The sequence below is a fragment of the Micropterus dolomieu genome, linkage group LG18, assembly GCF_021292245.1.
Source record: "Micropterus dolomieu isolate WLL.071019.BEF.003 ecotype Adirondacks linkage group LG18, ASM2129224v1, whole genome shotgun sequence".
Taxonomy (NCBI): Eukaryota; Metazoa; Chordata; class Actinopteri; order Centrarchiformes; family Centrarchidae; genus Micropterus; species Micropterus dolomieu.
Window position 1 is genome coordinate 11,845,010 of NC_060167.1, and position 19,896 is coordinate 11,864,905.

General features: G+C 38.4%; 1 protein-coding gene and 1 long non-coding RNA gene across 5 annotated transcripts in view; one reads left to right on the forward strand and one right to left on the reverse strand.

The window, feature by feature from the left end:
• LOC123956610 (metabotropic glutamate receptor 4-like) overlaps positions 1-18,698 on the forward strand; it is a 174,246-nt gene extending 155,548 nt beyond the window's left edge. For 2 of the 4 annotated variants that reach the window (XM_046028924.1, XM_046028925.1), the window contains exons 10-11: positions 431-677; positions 3,209-4,890. In XM_046028924.1, the coding sequence (XP_045884880.1) occupies positions 431-677; positions 3,209-3,258 (297 nt within the window). In that variant the 3' untranslated portion in view covers positions 3,259-4,890. Of the gene's footprint in view, positions 1-430; positions 678-3,208; positions 4,891-18,601 lie in introns of those variants that run through there. The other 2 variants (XR_006821583.1, XM_046028926.1) reach the window with 2 other exon arrangements.
• The window catches only part of LOC123956613, a 72,398-nt gene continuing 69,202 nt past the window's right edge, over positions 16,701-19,896 (reverse strand). Inside the window, exon 3 of the long non-coding RNA XR_006821585.1 lies at positions 16,701-17,911. This is a non-coding gene — a long non-coding RNA (uncharacterized LOC123956613). The remainder of the gene's footprint in view (positions 17,912-19,896) is intronic.

The following is a 19,896-nucleotide window of genomic DNA, read 5'->3' on the forward strand; positions in this document are numbered from 1 at the left end:
CTGTTCTTTTCTTTTTTTTTTTTCAGGCATGCTTGTTATGAATCAGAATAGGATTCGGTCGACTGGTGTTATCAAACCTGTGTTCAGGTTGATGTGATGGCCATATTAAAACTAGTATGGCAGAAAATTAAACAAACAAGGTGGCCTTGGCTGGTTTAGCACACAAGCCGTAAAAGTAGATGAGATGCTGATTTAAAGCAAGTTTTATAACATCACTTGCATCAGATAGTTTGGAAGACTCTGTTGGACACAGTAGAAACTACTTCAACAACAGCTTGGCCAACAAACGGGTCATTGGACGCTCTAATTACAATGATACACAGCAGATGTCACTTGTACAGTACAGGCCTCTACCCATATAGAAAAATCTGCACAATCTAGTGCCAAAAACAGTTAAACTGTTTGTGTTGTGCTTATTTGGTGTTTGCAGATGTACATCCAAACAACCACGCTGACCATCTCTGTGAGCCTGAGCGCCTCAGTGTCCCTTGGGTTGCTCTACATGCCGAAGGTCTACATTGTTCTCTTCCACCCCGAGCAGAATGTGCCCAAGCGCACACGCAGCCTGAAGGCCGTGGTTACCGCCGCCACCATGTCCAACAAGTTCAACCCCAAGGCCGGACTCAGACCCAACGGAGAAGCCAAGACCGAGCTGTGCGAAAGCCTCGAAACACAATGTAAGCACACAAATGCTAATGAGGAAGTCTTTGACTAAAGACTCTGTCTTTTAAGTCTGCCATGTTTTGTCCTTCAGTGTAAATCAAGCACATTGATGCAGAGATAGGAAGCAGAGTAAAAAATAATTACTCATCAACAGATGTGTAGCATGTTATTTAACACTTCATTGAATCCAGTAAATGTGCCACTGTTGTTAGTTTGCAAGTCTAAAGGAACCATTACAGGATTCTCAATTATGTGTGGAGGGGTGGGGGGGGGGTGAAGTCATGAAGGAATGGATTAGAGTATCTAACACATAACTGCAGTTACACTTCAGTAAAAGCTTCTCTATTGTCATTTTGAGGTTCACAATTCTGATTTTCATCATTATTCCATTGTATACACGTGAAATTTGAAACTTTGACATGGTCCACTTGCTTCAAAAGGTACTTTACCCTCTTTGACTATTGCTCTCTCACTATTCACACCCCAGCACTGTTTTAATTGAAACAATTAGTTGATTAATTGACAAATCAATCAACAGAAAACTTCTTGTATATGTCACGAGTCTCAAACTTGAATAACTAGGTTATTATTATTATAACTATTTTCTCTCCTGGTCGACCATTTTGGTGTCAGGTGCACCGCAGTAAGTAACAGTGCTGTTGGTAAGTGTTTATGTTGACAAGCTGCACATTACTTTCTTGATTACTTCTTTCTTGAATCAATGGCTTTGACAGTTTAAAATGCCCATTGTAATTTCCCAGAGCTCAGGGTGACCTACTCAGTCAATCAAGTTTTATTTAAAGTGCAAAATCACCAAAACACACGGTCCCAATACACTTTACAAAATGCATTGAAATTAAATAAAATAAACCATAAAATACAGAATGCATGTGATAAAACATATGCTGGTTTCTATTTAACCAACCGTCAAAGTTATTCAGTTTACTATGGCAAAGAAAATCAACACATCCACATAATCCTCACATTCAAGCCGCTTAAACCAGTTACAGTAATGAATCAATTGTCAAAATAGCTGCCCATATGTCGATTATTAATCATTTCAGTTATACTTTAATGTATATAAAGAGAAAATGCTTATGCTCCAATTTTGCAGCATTGCTATAAAATTTAAGGATGTTAAAATCCAAATGTGAAAAAAGAAGGCAGGCCAGATAATTGACTTACCTTCTCAATACCAATGAACTGAAGTACTCATAAATGACTTAAACTACTTAAAACCCCTTGTTTAAGTCATTCATGAGGCCAAATAACTTTTTACCGTTTTATAAAATGCAAGTTTGAACTAAATTTAAAGACCTCACCTTGGGTTCTGGGAAAATGTTATTTTTGTGTGTGTTTATTGACATGCTGTAGCATTAATTGAAATAACAATCAAGCGATCAATAATGAAAAACATTGGTTGCAGCCAGAGTTTAAACACGTATAATCAAAGGGCATCAGACTCCCCTTTCTAAGGCAGCTGAATCTCACAGAGTGTGCCTCCTCCTAATCTCAATACAATTATAAGCGCTACTGTATCAGTGACGCATGCTTTTATACAAGTGAAGTAAATAATGACTTCAGCAATTGAGTCAGCAGAAATGACTCATGTGACGTCCAAAACGCTCTTCCTCGGCTTGCTTCGGGCAGGAAAAGGTTTTAATTGGTCATATCTGTCAGCAGAGATACATTCCCTCTGTCTGGCCTTTATTAACAGGGAATTGAGCCTATTGTCAGACACATTAAAGCTTTGTTTACTCTTCATACCAGCAGTAGTGAGAGATGTTTCCCTTCATGGAAGAATAAAAGAGCTGACATTGTATTTATTGTTAACACTGAAAACTGAAATCAATGTGAACTGTGTGACAATGCACTTTGGGAACAATGGCACACTGTGTTGAGGCCCATCACAATAGCTACATGTAAACACATAGTGCAACATTAATTCCTATCTTGCTTTATGTTTCTGTGGAGGGTTAATAGGGCCTTTTGTTACAATAAGTGGCAAGAAGGCAAAGACGCAGAATTGATAGCCAGCAGCAATTTATCCTGATGGGGGTTACCGTTTACAGGGGCTGCACAGTGCATGGCTATTTGAATAAGCACCATTTGTCATTGTCATTGCCACTGGGGATATATGGCTTGATGAAATTGAAAAATTCCTGTCTGGGCCAGCTCCCACAACTGCCGAGATCTGGTGGTGATATGTCAAGATTTATCTGCTCCACCTCAGCGAATCAGCTAACACAGTCTGGGGAGACAACTGGAAAGTTGAGGCTTGGGGGGTGGCAGTGGGCTTTACTGAAACCCCATCTGGTGTAGGTAATACAGGCATGTATTAAGGGGGAACATTATGGGGGGTTATTGGCATTAATGCTACACTGCAGCATGGGGACTAAACAGCAAGTGAACACTTGCAAACTTGCACTCGTTACACCGGGAAAACAGCCAAACAAACGCCTACGTGGCCTAGTCTTCCTCATCTCATAGGTTACAATAGTTCACCTTTGACACTCAGTCTCCCCTCTACATTTTTCTCTTTCAGCTTTCTCAACAAAGCAAACCTACATCAGCTACAGCAACCATGCAATCTAAGGGACAAAGGTTCTTATGATAATGCAGTGGAATTTTACACGGCTGGCGAAAAAAAAATTCATTGTTTGGGTGGAGATGACAGAAGCACTGCCCAAAGATGTGACATGGCGAGGAGAGACCACAGGGACGGACAAAACAGGGGAACAGAGCAGGTAACAGTAAAGTTGTAAGGTTCCATCTTCTGTCTGCCTCACGAGAACACACACAAACAAAAAAAGGACAAATGAAAAATACTTGCATGGCAGAAAGGCCTGGAGACTGACGGATGGAGCTTTCCTTTTGAGTGTTTACATTTCAGCTATGCCCTCTTTCACAGACTTCTCTGTCATCTCGAGCAGTGCTGACTGAAACCGAACTAAAAGCAAGAATATGTTCAGGTGTTCTCAATGTTGTCAGTTTTGCAAACTATAAATAATCTTGCAACCCTCATGGCATCACAAGGGACTAATCAACACCAAAAAGGCATGAAAACACGGTCCGTGGATTTCTCTGAGGGGGTTGTGTTTGTTTTTGTTTCTAAATCTCATGAGTCAAATGACTGGAAATGGTGGTCATCTCAACAATGCAGCAAATCCGTACCCGACTCCATGTATTTTTTTTCCCTCTCTCAGGTTTCCACTGAGTTAATAAGACTAAAACGTGTAAGGTGGTCTCTGCTGATTTGAGCATGCCAGTTTCAACATCCTGTGTTGTGTTGTTAAAAAAATAAAAAATAAAAATATATTTGGAATGCGTTTAAAACTCTGTTGCAGCGTTGTTAACAATTGTTTGGGCCTGAGTCTATTGTACGTTAAAAACTGTTCTCAAATGGTGAAGGTCTAGTGAGTGATTATTTATCTGTGCTTAAGTGAGGCCATGATTTGTGTTACCAGCTAGCCTAAGGCTGCCACTGCCCTCCTGTATGTGCTTTGAAACGGTGGCTCGTGGTTAAAATAAACTGTATTTTAGCCAGGAGATCTTACCGTGAGCTGTCATCCAGGATGACCCTCCCATCACTGCCACCAGCTATTCTCTTGGTCACACGTAGTGTAAGGGTAAAGCTTAGCTGTACAGATCCATTAGGAGGGGAATTAAGATGAAGTATGCCCTTGAGAGGATTGTGCAATATGCCCTAAAGATGATATCCATAATGGACCAGCTACTGAGAAAATTCATTACTATACATGTCCTCCTCGGGCACTCTCATGATAAGGAAGGTGGTGTTTTAAGGCTTTTCAACAAATGAAAATCTAATTGCAAAAGTATACAATATCTATCAATCACCCTGAGCTCGCTGAACAGATTAATAGTTGGCTTCGTGCAGTATAAAAGCCCTCTGATGTCTTGGGGAAGAACACTGTGGGGTCATTTGTGTTGTGAATTCAATGCTGCTTTTCATGCCTCCCTCTGTATTACTTTCAACACCATTTGTGTTGCAGAATAAAATGTGAGTGTTGACCAAATTAAATGGCAAGTTAATGTATGTTATTAAATAGATTGATGATGTCTGCTTTATGTCCTGACATATCCTAAAATTGGGGAAAATGTACAAAAAGATACAGTGCCTGGCTATCTGACTATGTATTTGTAAAACCTCATGAAAACTAATGAAGTGTGTGAAGCATGTTTAGTTTTTTTTATACAAAATTTTATTTCTATTAAAAATGTTTTCAAACTTCAAACAGCCGCTTTTAGGTTTGTGATTCGGGAAAAAATCCACTGGTTTGTTTTCTGAGTTAGTTTGTACATTGGTTTACAAGGAAGGGAAGAAAACAGGTCTTTACTATTAATGCAATACATGCATGGTAAAACAAACGGAATGGTAAATTACTGTAACAAACTTACATTATCTTCAGTTAAATGATTGGCAGCTCTTCTGTGATAATACCGACTAAAACAGAAGTTTGTCAGCCCTGAAGAAAAAAAGACAATGGCTGTCATCATCTGAATAATATGTTGTCACAATTGCTCTGATAATAGCACTGGAAGGACAGAGAATTGGTAGAGGGAAACACGAAATTATTTAAAATGAATGGTTAGCTGCTACTTGAATCCACGGCCTCTGCATGCAAGGAGCTCTTAGGATCTATCATCTTCTCCACGCCTCCCTGATACTGCGAGCCCACTATACAAAAGGAAAATAACAGTTGTTGCATAGCAAGTATGCTAAATGCATGCCCAAATACTAGAAGACTGCAATATGCAGAGCAGACTATATATCATCTTCACACGGCAGAGACAGAACGAGGTATCTGCAGTGTTTAGTCTCAAGAGACTATAGGGTTTTGCATGACATACACTCTTGTTGATGCTTTTTTTCTTTTCTTTGAACAAATCTAGAAATATATCATGCCACTCTGGCAGCCTTAATAAAGAACATATAGTTTTAGAAAAATGATGTAGTAATTTACGTAAAATAATGTAAGCTGAAGCATTTCAAGCATTATTTTACACAGTCAGCCAATAGGGAGGCTCAGTAGCATATTTCACTCTTCATATAGCAAACAGTGTTTAGAATTCAGAATAAAGTCACAAGCTCACATGAATGCACCATTCTGGTGCATAAAAAAAACAAAAACACTTTCTGGCTGGCTGCCAAATAAAATCTATATATGGGAGACACTGCAGGACACTTATGTGGGATACTAACTAAATAAATCAGTAAATCAATAAATTATTAATAAATAACACTTGGCTAAGGCCAACACAAGCTGCAAATAATTTCTGTGTTGTTCCTTAAGACCCACAAGCTGCTATAATCAGTCCCTCCTGGATCTTACAGAAGTGTTTTTGTGATTATTGGGAACCAAAAATGGCTGAATTCTCTGGAAGAAATCCACAAAAGTATATACTCTATGTAACTCAGGAAATATACTCCAATCTGTGTGTGATAATAAATTAAAGGCAATTTATTACAGTTTATGAATCTTCAACTCACTCAAAGGGCTTGTATTTAACAACAGGGACAACACGAAATGACTCAACATAAAGAGAAGCATACTGATAGATGCTGATCATCACTACAGTCTAGCTGGTACTGATGTAGTCATTCTAATCTCACTCCTATGACCTTAATGCAAATTCTACAATTCCTACATCTTCTTCACAGTAAAAGTGTGGCTGGCAAGCTTTTACTGTGAAGCAGCTGCAGGAAGGAGAGGCATTTTCATTCAACAGTAAAAAAAACACGGAACAGATCATAATGAATCAGTAGAGTTATCAATTCAGGACACGTCAGCTGTTTGCGCTGTCCATTATTTGGGGCCTGACTGTATTTTAGAATTTACTGTATTACATATTTAACACAAACCTACAACAGAGCTGAGGAAAGAGCTATATTTCGCAATCTCAACAGACATTAAAGGTACGCTTTGGAGTTTTTGAACACTAGTACCTCAATGCCATTAATGTAGCAATGTGCCAACAAAGGCAAGAAAGAAACAAATCAATACAGATGTGAAAAAGGTTCAGATTATTCCGAAAAACAGGTCTACAAATATTTTATGAGGAAGGAAAGGCATTTAACAGAGAGAGAGAGAAGTGGGGGAAAAAAACTTTGAAATTATGGCACCACCACAATTCTCACTGTGCACATCAGCACCAGCCAGCAGAGACTTCAGTTTCTATAACTAAGGATTTACCTCCCAAGTTTGGAGAAGACAGGCGAGTATGTGTTATTTCTCCAGCAGCTGGCCTCTCCTCGCTTCAATGTCTTAGTCTGAAAGCCAGCAATTTTCAATAAACTTGAAGAATATTTAGCACAACTAGGAGATGTTGTTCGACAGCCTAACGGCAAAATACATTCAGAAAGAAATTACGATGGAACGACTATTGAGGGTTTCAATGCAATCTAGGGAGCTGCAGATGATCAGATAGAAGTTCAGAGGTTTATACACACGAGCTAAGGACTTTATATGAACTGACGACACTATGAATGTTAGAACTACACCACGCTGTCAGTGACACGGTCTTACGACATGAGAGCTGACAACACAAATCCAGACTTTGCTACGTGATCACAGTGACAATGACAGATCCTTCAGATTAGTGAAGTAAATTAATTCAAACACTGCTCGCACTGGAGTGGGAAATATTAACATTAGTACCCACAAAATCCATCACACGAGGACTGGGTCACAGGGCAATTATTAATCCTTTCATATGTTCTTGAAATGGTCTTGGCACACTTTGCTAAGACAATTGCACCATGTCAAAGTCTGTAAAAAGTGTAAACATAAACCGTCTTTTCTTGCAAGAAAGCCCTCAAAAAGTAATTTAATTTGGTTTGCGTCATCAAAGACCAATTTAATTTGATTAATCATTTAAACTGTGGCTGATTGACGTGGATGGGGACTGAGTCAAAGCTATCTTAAACAGTAAAGCACCAACGCTGGGACAATCCTTGTGCAAGTATGAATAGCTGAGCTGATAAAATGTGTATCCACTCAGGACAGTCCTTTTCCCGTGTGCACCTGAAGATAATACAATACAACTGCCCTCAGGTGACAGAATGAGCACAGGAGCACAATTGTCTAGAATTGAGCACCAATATACAGCCGGACTGGGGGAAGGAATGCCATGATGTTTCTCTCAAGGGTACTTTGACTGAGCTCTCTCAGCTGTGCAGCATTGCTATTGTATACCATCATCAACAGACTGACTGTGCCTGCTTTGCTCTGAAAAGTCTAGAGGAGTGATTTTCCAACAGAAGACACAGCACCAGTCGCAAAGGCTGAACAATTCACCATGGACAGTGATAGCGGAGTGAGCTTAAGGGGACAGAAGACTCTGAATTTAGGCTATGTATGAAGCAAAGCAAGAGGGAAAAATATAACTGTTTGGAAAAACACCCACAAAAGTTGCCGACCAGAGCCTCACCTTTATTCACATATTCAACTAATATTTCATTCACCTTTTGTCTTTGGTAGTGATGAGTGATCAGAGATGTGGTACTGAGGCTTATATGCAGTGCATACACTATGTTGCTAGGTAACAGTATCTCATGAATGTCCTTTTTTCCAATCAAAGGAGTGATGTTCTGACAGTTCGGTGACCATGTAAATGCAAAATGTTGGAAGGTTACTGTGCTACGGGGGGGAATGTGACATGTAATTAAATAAATTAAATACATTAAAGGTGCCGTAGAAACTGTATTTACCTTGGCATAGTTGAATTAAAAGAGTTCAGTGCATGTATCTGACATACCATGAGCCTCAATCTCCATTGTTTCCTCCTTCATATGTAAATCTCGAGCCCCGAAAAATGGCTGAATGCCAACGAGTGCTAGATGTTACGTAACATCTGGGATGCAAACGACCACATTCCAGAGTTAGCGGTCATACGAGCTCATAGAGCTAGAGCTGTAGGTTGTGCACTGCAGTGTGTCACAGATAGTGCTTTTAAGGTTAAGAAGGAAAGAAATATTTTCTGGTTGTCCCTCTGATATCCTCTAGCTGCTCTGCCTCAACTGTGATTTATGAAGTTTCCTGAAGGATAGCTTTACATGACTCTGAACCAGAGGTCCAAAGCTTCTATAGTAATGCTAGAGGTGTAAACACCAACAGCAATAGGACGGCTAGCTGCACGGCTAACTGAGTAGCTAACTTAGTAGCAGCTACTGTTAGCAGTAGTTAGCTGCTAAAGTAATCTGTAACATATAAACTCTGTAAATCGGCAAAACTGGAGGCAGAGCAACCAGAGGACATCAGAGGGAAAACCAGACAATATTTTCTCGTTCCAACTCTGATCCAGTTTCAGTAAAACCAGTGAATAAAGTTGTTTTTTTGTACAGTAATCAGTGAAGGCGTGTCTCGCAGCAGGCCTTGATTCAGTGTGGCTAAGCCCCACCCCTCTTTTGTACTTGGGGAAGTTGGCCAATCAGAAGCAAGTGGGCTTTCAGTGAGGGGGGCCTTAAAGAGACAGGAGCTAAAACAGATTGTTAAGAAAGAGGGTGAAAAGATTAGCTGAAGTAGTGGACAGTATGAGAAATATGTGTTTTTTTGAACATTAAAGCATGTAAACATTTTCTAGTAGAAACCCTAAATACGAGAATGAACCTGAAAATGAGCGTTCTATGGCACCTTTAATATTTCAATGTGAATATATATTTCTAAATATTACACACCACATACAGTATGATGTACTGTGACATGGCAATATAGTCACATAGATGCGCTTTTTTGTACAGTTTATTTATTGCATTTATTTAATTTTATTTGAGAATGTATTAAAAATGCACACAGAACCAATGCAAATACCCAATAATAGTCCGTTTTGGCATGGCTGATATGGATGTAGTTGTTGATGACATTTATCTTTCAATACCAAAAATTGTTTTTACAACTGTTTATTTTACCAACAGTCAGTACAATGTAAAGAATATGTAGTTAGTAGTAGTTCAATAGCATAAGAAGAGACACTTTTTGTTGACATTGTTCTTTATCTTTTTTACCAAATGCTACCGTTTCCATTTCTCTTATTGTATGAAAATGTAAATCTTTAAAAACTAAACTGTGTGATTTCCTAAAACAGCTGGGCACTGTAGCTTTTAGAAAACATTTCTCAAACAGGTGTAAATAGTGCGTTTAGGTTATTTTCAGCTGCGGACAAATACACATTGCGATGTATGTGGGACTGACTCCAAATAAAATATGGTGTCCATGTTCATTGTGATGAATGAACATGTCACCCAGTGCAACAGTGTGACTCATTCGTGTGTTTTTGTACAACAATGGAGCTCCACTGCACAGAGGAATTTGCCATATCAGGCTTCTCTATGTATGTACATTGGAAATAAATGGAAATAAAAAAAAGAAATAAATATAGAATATCACCAGACTTTCCTTGACAGTGCTGACAGGCAGCAATGCAGTTAATTGTATCCACCTATCAGCCTATGACATTATACTTGCCCTGTTAATACACAGTTACAAAAGGTATAGTCAAGTCAGGTTTGTCTCTAGAGCAGCTTAAGGTGACCAAAGTGCTGGACAGAAAGGAATGTTAAAATAACTAAAAAGAAAGAACCACAAAGAAAAGGACAACAATGAACAACACAGGACAAAATATAGAATTGTAGACAAGACAACCAATTATAAGATTGGTGGGCCAAAAAGGCCAGTGAATACAAATGCAGCTTCAGTCTAGATCTAAAAACAGACATGGAGAGGGCACATCTAATATCTAACTTCAGCTGGTTTCACAGTCTTGAAGCACTGCAATGACTCTGTCTTTTTAGTTTTAGTCGAAACCATAGGGCATACAAGAGAGATTTGTTGACAGATCTAGATATGTAGCTATTGTCAGAAAAGGCTCCATATTATCAGACGTAATTATTGTCTGAAATTAAGTTCTCAGAACAATAACAATAATACATTTTTATAGTTAATTTTCTCATGTATCTGACAATAATTTATCAGCCACTGGTATATGGTGTATCCATAATATGTATGTGGATGTCATATTATTTATTGTTGTTTTATGGTTTTAATCAATTAATTTAATTTACTTTTAAAGGGACTATGTACAATATTAGACATAAATCTTACCATTTGATGTATTGTACCCGAGTAAGTTTAAAGCAGACTTTTATTTGTAGTACTGTAGTATATAGTATAGTATATTTATACCATATACTATGTATTTATTTCACAATGTGTGCCAATGTTTTTGGGGCCAAAAATATCCTTGGGATGAATAAAGTTCAATTTATTTTTTTCCGAAGCACAAGTATTTTTTATTATCATTACATGTATTCTAACTCCACCAGTCTTGATGTATTTAGATAACACACGGGTGTAATCAACATCCACTACTGTTGTTGTGATACTGTGTGCATCTTATGGAGTCATAACAATTAACTTTACTGATAAAGTTGATTCAGATTTAATTTACTTCATTGACTATTCTGAAACAGTTGTCTGTTTCTGTCAAAATGAACTATATGTAACTGTCATTCACAGCAGACAAAGATGTCATTAGTCGCCTTATCTCGAATGCTGTGTTTTAAAGAGAACATACTCGTCTTTCTGTAACGCAGCCAGCGATCATCTCAACTGTGGGAGTCCACTGAATGGCGGTTCTAATTGAGCCCGAGGGAAGGCAGGGAACCAGACGGGTGCTGTATGTAGAGATTCCCAGGTTAGAGAGACACTTGGGTAATATGTTTTCCTCAGGGAGGGCTGAAAAAAAGTGTGAGGAGGTGGGCAAAACCTTAACAATGAAACTAGGCCATCCTAACAAGGACTGGGAAAGACTGTGACAGTAGAATACAGAGTCTCATACTGACTGCCAACATTGCTTTCATTTTCTATGCACCATTTCACTCTCTCCTTTAAGCTCTGCCGACCTCAAACGCATTACTGTGTTGTATGGTAAATATATTTCCTTAGGAATTCTGTCAGTGAGCTGTTTCATTTCAAATGTCTGGGTCCTGGTTATTCAAATCGTGACTGAGAAACGTTTGTGTCTGTGCAGATAAAACAATGTATCACCATGTGACAGCACTGACATGTTACTCCTTTAATCAATATTTTATTAACGTTTTGTTATTTTTCAACAATTGGATCTCCATTTCTGAATTCACACTTCTCTTTTTGGGCACACATATCCTAAATATACTCATTTGGATTGGATAACTTCTGATACCTTACATAGTGTTATGAGTTCATTAAAAAGGCCTCTCCTTAAACACTAAACTAAGTCTTTAATCATACAATTTAGCTATGCCAGCAATATGTCTTTAGCAATGTCGGACACGCCACCTTTTTGGTTCAGACTGAGACATCTCAGCAACTGCTGGATAGATGAAAGTTTGTGAAGGCATTGGTGGCGTCCAGATGATGAGTCCTGTGGACTTGTGATCCTCTGGCGCCACCATGAGGTTAGCATTTGTAGTTTTGAGTAAAACATTTCAGCTACGATTGGATGGATTGCAATAACATTTGATCAAGATAATTATGTCCCCTTCAGGATGAATTGTAATTACTTGATCATTTAACTTTTAAATAACGCCACCGTCAGGCCACAAACCTCACTTTGTTCACTTTCTTTTATGACATTATCAGCAGCCTCAGCTCTACCTTGTGTTAAGCGCTCATTAGTAAATGTTAGCATGATATCACATTAAACGAAGCTGGTGACACAGCTTCAGAAAGGAAAACAATGGAAAAAGTAGCACATTTAAAACATGTTGATGTTTATTTGTTAAGTTTAATTGGCTGTAGCTTTCCAAAGTTGTGGTTTGGTTAACATCCGACGTCACGTATTGTATCACTTCCTGTATAAGTAGGCCTGTATAATGTATGTTTATTTATTTATTTTTATTTTTTACATATACTTGTAAGGAATGCTATTCTTAAAGAGATCATATTATGCAAATTTTCAGGTTCAAAATCTTATTTAGGGGTTGTACCAGAACAGGTTTACATAGTTTCATTTTTAAAAACACCATATATTTTTTCTCATACTGCACATTGCTGCAGCTCCTCTTTTCTCCGTGTGTTGAACGCTTCGTTTTAGCGAAGTGAAAAATCTTACCTCTACAAGATCTTTGTTGGGAGTTGCATATGCGCAGTTCCTAGTTAAGGATTACTTGCAAATCAGAACCAGAGTAGGGCGGGTTGTGAGCATCCGGTAAACTGGGCTTCGGTTCAGCTGTATATCCCCTTACCAGCTTGGCAACAAAGACTAGAGCAAGAGTTTCAGAGTGGTGAGTTTATAATTTGTAACAAAAGTATCTTTCATCCTTAAAGTTTTAACTGAGCTCTGTCTCTACATTACAGTAACAACTTTCTGTCCATTGACTGCCTGGAGGGTTGCTAATGTTTGAAAGGGAGAGGGGAGGCAGAAGGCGGACGTCTTGCCACTGTGTGCTGCAGTTCAGTGTGTTTTTCCACCGGTGTTTTTGAGAGCGTGTCGGACTAGTCGCTAGGCGAGCCTTATGACTTGTGTTTTGCTGTGTCATCACAGTGATGAAAGGGAAAATCTTGGACTACAAACGAGCTGTTTTCAGGCAGTTCAGAGCAGAGTTTTCTGTGGGAGATGGGAACTCCCTTTTGGGGGGACTTTTTCACTTTGCAAACCTTTTACATGCACAAGAAAGATATATAAAAATAAAGGAGAGGGAAAAAGCCAAAAATCATAATATGACCTCTTTAATACAAGTCAGATGTAGCCAGTTGGTGCATGTTATATCTACCTGGGAGGGGTTACCTACTTTATGCTTGACCAGTCTTTATAGCTGCAACTACACAAACAGTAAGTTTTGTAAGTTTCTTGGGTTGTCACCACAGTGACTTATTATACCTTCTGGCCACAAGGACAAACACTGTTAGAGACAAATCGGGATCTTTGATACCACATATCACCAGTCATGAAAGAAATCCCCCAACACAAAGACAGGCACACAAACACACCTACACAATGTACTCCCATACTTGTTCACTTGAAAGCTACAGTACACTCCCTGATGTTGTTATTGCGCTCAATAGCTCCACAGAAATTGTGTGGATTTTAAAACCTCCTGATCACAGTGGAAACACACTCCTATCTGGAAAAAAAAGATCAGAACTAGAAGTGAAACTGCAAAAGCGCAAATCAGTAACATACATGTCATGTAAAAAGCAGACAGCCATTGCCCTCCCTAAAATTAATTTGTTTGTCCATCTCGGCTTAAACCATAAATCATTATTTTTGACATCCTTTGGTGACTAGTGTTACAATTACTACAGCAACTGTTCTTTTGTATTACAGTATTATGTAAGTGACAGAAAAATAGTCACATTTTTACAATAGAGGTGACTAGACAACCTTATTTGAGCTCCAACAGAAGCATTCAGTTATAAAAAAAGAAAGAAAGTAGTACATCACCAATGCAAACAGTGATCTCTTTTAATACTGTTGACTGGCTAGAGAACATGGCTTTTTTGCTTTTGTTGTTGAAGTCTCTCAGGACACCTCTCATTCTTTTGTTGCACCTTCCTTCTTTGCTGAGCATGTGAAAATAGTAGCTGGTAGCAGGAGAGAGCTGTTTCAGAAGTACAAGCTCAAACCCAGAAATTCAGGTGAAGAAACTCCTGAGGCATTAGTATTGATAAACAATCCTACCAGTGAGGTTGTGCAGTGGAGCATTAAAAATCTTACTTATTCCTGCTTTAAATAATTCATCTTTGTTATCACTAAGAATGCGATAGAATTGCTTTTGCAAGTGCTACAAGGAATACTTAAGATTTCTTTTCTGATTTTTATATTTTCTAGCCAGCTTAGAAGTGGCAAATAATATCTTACAGGGAGCCATGGAGCCACATCTGTAATGCACATCTACTGTACATATTTTGACAAAATATCATCTCAAAGCTGGGATAGGCAGTTTATTTTGGCATTTTTTGTTATATTTGTTGAAATTGTCTTTACATCCCAACAGCAATCAATTAATCAAAGCTCTGACACAAAAATGAAAAAAAAATATATATATAAGCAGCTCCTGTGGCTTTCGCAGGACTGTAATAATCACAGCCAATCATTTCATTTGGTCCACTACCTGTCCGTGCACTCATTGCGCATGGAAATGTCTTTTGGGGGAGGGGTTTTGAAGGTAAGGGGTGGTTTTTTCGGTTGGATACTTTCAAAATCTAGCTGGATCTTGCTCGTTCTCAAACATTGCCTACCCCAGCTTTAACTCCAGTGAAGTGGAAATTATTTGACAATTATTCAATGAGACAATCGCACACAAAATTTAAAAGCAACAATTCTGATAATAAAGTCATCATTATCAAGTAAAACTGCTAAATATTTCCTAGTTTCAGCATTGTCATTGTGAGGATTTGCTGCTTTTCTCTCTTTTAGAAAATTTGCAAACTGAATGTCTTGTCGAAAACAACAGGACATCTGAAGACTTCTTATTTGACTGGGATTTTATTTTTCTACATCTATAATGAAAATAGTTGGAGCAACATGACATGTCAAAGAACCATCTTTGAGAAGTGGTAATGGCTATTCTTTAACCATTTTCTGGCATTTTACAGAGTAAGCAATTTTTCAAAGATAAAAATCAATAGATGGTGAAAAGAATCGTTGCAGCGCTAAACTCAAAGTCCACTCAATAGCTTTCACTTTTTGACCACCACTTAGCACCTTCAAATTAAATATTTCAGACAAACTTTATGTTATTACAAATATTATTGTTCTGTGTATGAACTGATACTTGACTTGAATATTTCAGGACTTTGAGGACTAACAGTTATTAGACTAATGTGTGTGGTGTACAGCACAATAGTGGAGCAGGATGTGAGTTAAAATAGTAAATGGGAGCTGGATGGGAGTGGTGATAGTGCGTATAACGAATAAAATGACAAAGTGGACAATGAGTACTCAGGGAAGATCCACATTTGTCTTGCCCCATGTGGGACTACAACAACTTTGCTAAGAACTAGGTCAGGTCTAGATAGAGGTGAGCTCAATCCCTGAAGCTGTTAAAATCCATGATTTATTGCGAGCCATTCAAACCCCTTCACCACAGTGACACTGTGGATGACACTGTAGGTAAATGTGATGCATAGGCTAAAAAAGCATTCCAATTTTATAAGCAGAAAAGGGTGTCTGGTCACGGAGAGGATGGGCGCTCATACACTAATACATCTACACACAGAGCACAAAATGCAGAAGAGGAAATTGCTCCCCATTTTTAATGGAGTTCTACTTTCCAGGCAGATAAGTCAGCACGGCCCTCCTAATATGACCCCTCATATTTCAACAAACGTGATCAACACTGAGCAACACTTGCTTGTTCTTAAGACTTTGTCCTTCCCATCTGAAAGAATGAATGACCAAAAGATAAACTGCTTTTCCATTGAGGCAGGTTGGCAACAAATTATGAATATTATGACCTACTAGGGAATTCCTATCTCCTACAGACTCACTTTTCAACCACAGAAACTATCATTTCCATGGATTTATTGGGCTGTTAAACCTTCTATTGAGATTAAGATTAAATCCACATATTTCTGGACCAGGAGACTGTAAGTAAAATGCCACTTCAAATGGCTTTGCACAATCGCTCTTCAGGCTAAAATGCGTCGATACAGATTTCTTGTGCATAGCTCTTCTCATAAAGTGGGAAGATTATTCGACGCCCTTAACCAAAATGTTATGACAAGAATATTTGTTTTGTTTCTCTTTTTTGTCTACATGTCTGTGTGTATGAGAGTGCAAAAAAACAACACATCATGTTCATGATTCATAAAACTGAAACTAAGATGTGTACAGTTCAAATAACGTTTTGAAAGTTTAATTTATGTACAGCTGTAAACAGGATTTTCAAAATACTAATGTTACAAGTCACAACAACCCAAATGCACGACTAACCATTTGACAAAAAACAAAAGCTTAGGTTGGATTATTTATTTACTTTATTTATTTTATTTAGTCAGGTAGCCTTTATTTATTTATTACATTGTTGGGTTAAAAGATGCAAAACTTGACAGAAACAGAAATTAAGTCTAAAAATAATTAAATTAGCTTATATCCACTATGTCTAAGCTTTTCAATTGAGAATATAAAGTACCTCTAAGTTGCTAATGCACTCAGTGTCCTCAATGGTAGCTATGGTCCCTGTTCTGATCTCAGTTTGAGTTTCCTTCTTAAATATGTATCAGGAATTGCAGCATGTAGAGCAAATCTTAGTCACTGAAAGCTGTGAGTTGAATCTTTGTCTTCAGAAACTCTCAACATTGAAAATCCTACTTTCAATATTTCTAGTGGACCCACTGCACTACTTGCTGAACAAAAGTGACAACTTTAGCTTTTCTTTTTCTACATTAATATAATTTCAAATGTCAAACCTAAAGCTGATATAGCTGTTGGGAATTTATACAATTTCTTTTCCCAGTGCAGCAAGAAAAACATGACACTACTGCTTTTTGCCTCAAGTCAAATTTTAAATTCACCACTGGGTCTGAACAAAGTCCCCAAATGCAAAACCAAGTGTATGTTCAACAACTTGTGACAAATGCTATTAGTGACAAAGTCCCTCTGATATAGAGGGTCTGGTGCAGGGTTTCATCAAGTCTTATCCAACTAAATCGCTTAGAGTTTTAAGTCTTGATGAATGCAAAAGTGCCTCCTTTCAGCTCCCTTCATTTGTCGCCACAAGGCCCTACATTATGGCTCTTAACAATCAGGGTGAGAAAAAATATAGAAAACCAGGACATAAACTTCAGTGTGTATTTCTATTGTTTCTTTAGTGTTTCTATTTCTTCTCAAATGGTAAGGCATACTGAACAACAACAATGCTGGGTAAAGGACAACGGCTTATGAAACCAGAAATCCTGCACCAATCAAAAGCCAATGCAAACAGCTGATTAGGCTATAAGCTTAGGTGCTGAGCCTAAATGAGAAATTTACAGTGGAGGTAATGGGCACACTCACAGTAACCACACTGTATCTTTCATCAAGATCTTAACCACACACCAGTCCTCATTGATGTGTCAATTAAGTGTGAAGAATAAGCGGGTGCAGTCTGGTTTCAGTGCAACACTTCTACAGCAGAGCCAAATACAATACTCATAAAAATGGCATGTTTCAGCCTCCTAATTATCAGCCGCCATCTGCATCTGTGTCTGAGGGATTATGATGATTTGTTTGGGGAATCCTACACAATGAGGCCCCGGGGAACAAACTGTGGACACAAAGAAAACCAATAATATATTTTAGACACGTTAGTTAATAACATTAGTTGATATTTTGCTTAGCACATTAATAAGATATTATTACAGTGAAGATCTGTGCTGCTGCTCTTCATGTAAGTAGTAGTAATAACAGGTAAATTTATAGCATGTGGCTTGTAATGTATCTGCAGGCATCATTAACCATCAACTTTTGGAGAAAATATTTTGCTCTTTAGCTGCTAAATGCCAACAGGGAGCTGAATGATGCTAAAATGCTCTGCAGAACTCCCTTGCAACCCCATTTCTTCAGCATTTCAAAAGATTCCGAAACCAAAACCCCAAAATTAAGCAGTCCAAAGAGTACTGTGGAACGATTCAAAACATGCACTCTAAAAGCCAAATGAATCTTACAGAATTGTTGAGAGCACTCAAGGAAATTAGCCCAGGGAACTGCTCTGCATATGTCTGAAAGTTTAGACAGCATAGGAAATCATTGCAGCTCACTCTCACATGGTGTGACAACCTACACGTTTTCCTGGCAGTCTATCTGTCTGGTTTCAGTCTGAAAATTGTGCTGCCAATAGATTAACTCCTAAAGACCTGCATTAGAGGTGGTACAGGGAATACGTGTCAAGAAGACACAGATGTATCTGTTCTGGGGCCAAAGAAAATAAATGTTTTTCATTCCTGTTTTCCTGCAGTTCCTCTTCTCTTCCTTCCTGTCTCGACAACATACTCTATCTGCTGGGATCTGACACGTCCGGCCTGCTGACTGATAAAGTAATTGAAGGACAGGTGATAAACTGTGTGTCAGACTACTACTACAACATGTGTTCTTACTGCTGATAGGAGAGTAGATTAAACCAGCTGTGGGAAATAGCGAGTAGTCTGAAAGCATTAACCCTGTACCATCAACATCACTTTTTGTGTGACATGCTCCATATTGGACCATAACTGGCCAATGTATGGGGTGAAAAGTAATGAAATGTATGGGGCTGATTGTTCTTATGTTGTGTATATATGATGCTTTGGCAATGTTGTTATTACATTCATGCCAATAAAGCTAATTTGAATTGAATTGGCATCCAAACTAGTTGTGATCCTACCAAATCCTTCTGAAATGTACACATCTTAGACTGAGATTTAAGGTGAGCACAGAGAAACTTTCCACCTACAGCAGATGGACGCTATGTGAACACATTCTCCTTAGTGTCAAACTCTGCACATGCATCATTTTTGAGAAACGTATTTTCTGGTAAATCTGAAGAAAATAAGTGACAGATTAATTGATAATGAAAATAATTGTTTGTTGTGGACTGTGGCCTTTATAGCAACTGAAATAATGTAATGAAGGGCCTTTGGGCAGTGATTATTTCCAACCCCATGGCCAGATAAGAACACTGAAACTGGAAAACCTCGGTCTATAATCTAAAAATCTTTCTCTCTACAATATCTACACACTGCAGCTACAATAAGGTTATGTTTACGAAAGCACTGCGATTATGGCAAATTAGCTATGATTAAGCTTAGGCAATTAAAACACTTGGTTAAGATAAGGTTAAGACTGTGGTTACAGTTAATAAAAAGGCAACCATGAATTGCAGGTTTAAAACTGGACGCAAATTCAAGTCTCCTGCATGAAAGTCATACATGTCACTCGCCCATCTATCACCCTGACCTCCACACCTTTACTTTCCGTGCCACTACATATAGGACACACAACTTCTTACATTGGCACTGAACGGTGGCACTGGATGGAAATTTTGAGGTGTTGAATCATCCAATATGGATGTAATTTCTAGGCTGTTATATCTCGTGGCCATAAAGAAAAGAGAGGCACTGTGTCAAATTTACACCTGAAACTTCTCCAGACGATGCCCCTCTCTTTCCCACCCTGATGCAGAGACTCATTCCTGCCTTTATCACATCCAGATTAGACTACCGTAATACCCCTCTCCTTGGTGTGCCCAGCCGGCTGTCAAACAGACTCCAGTAT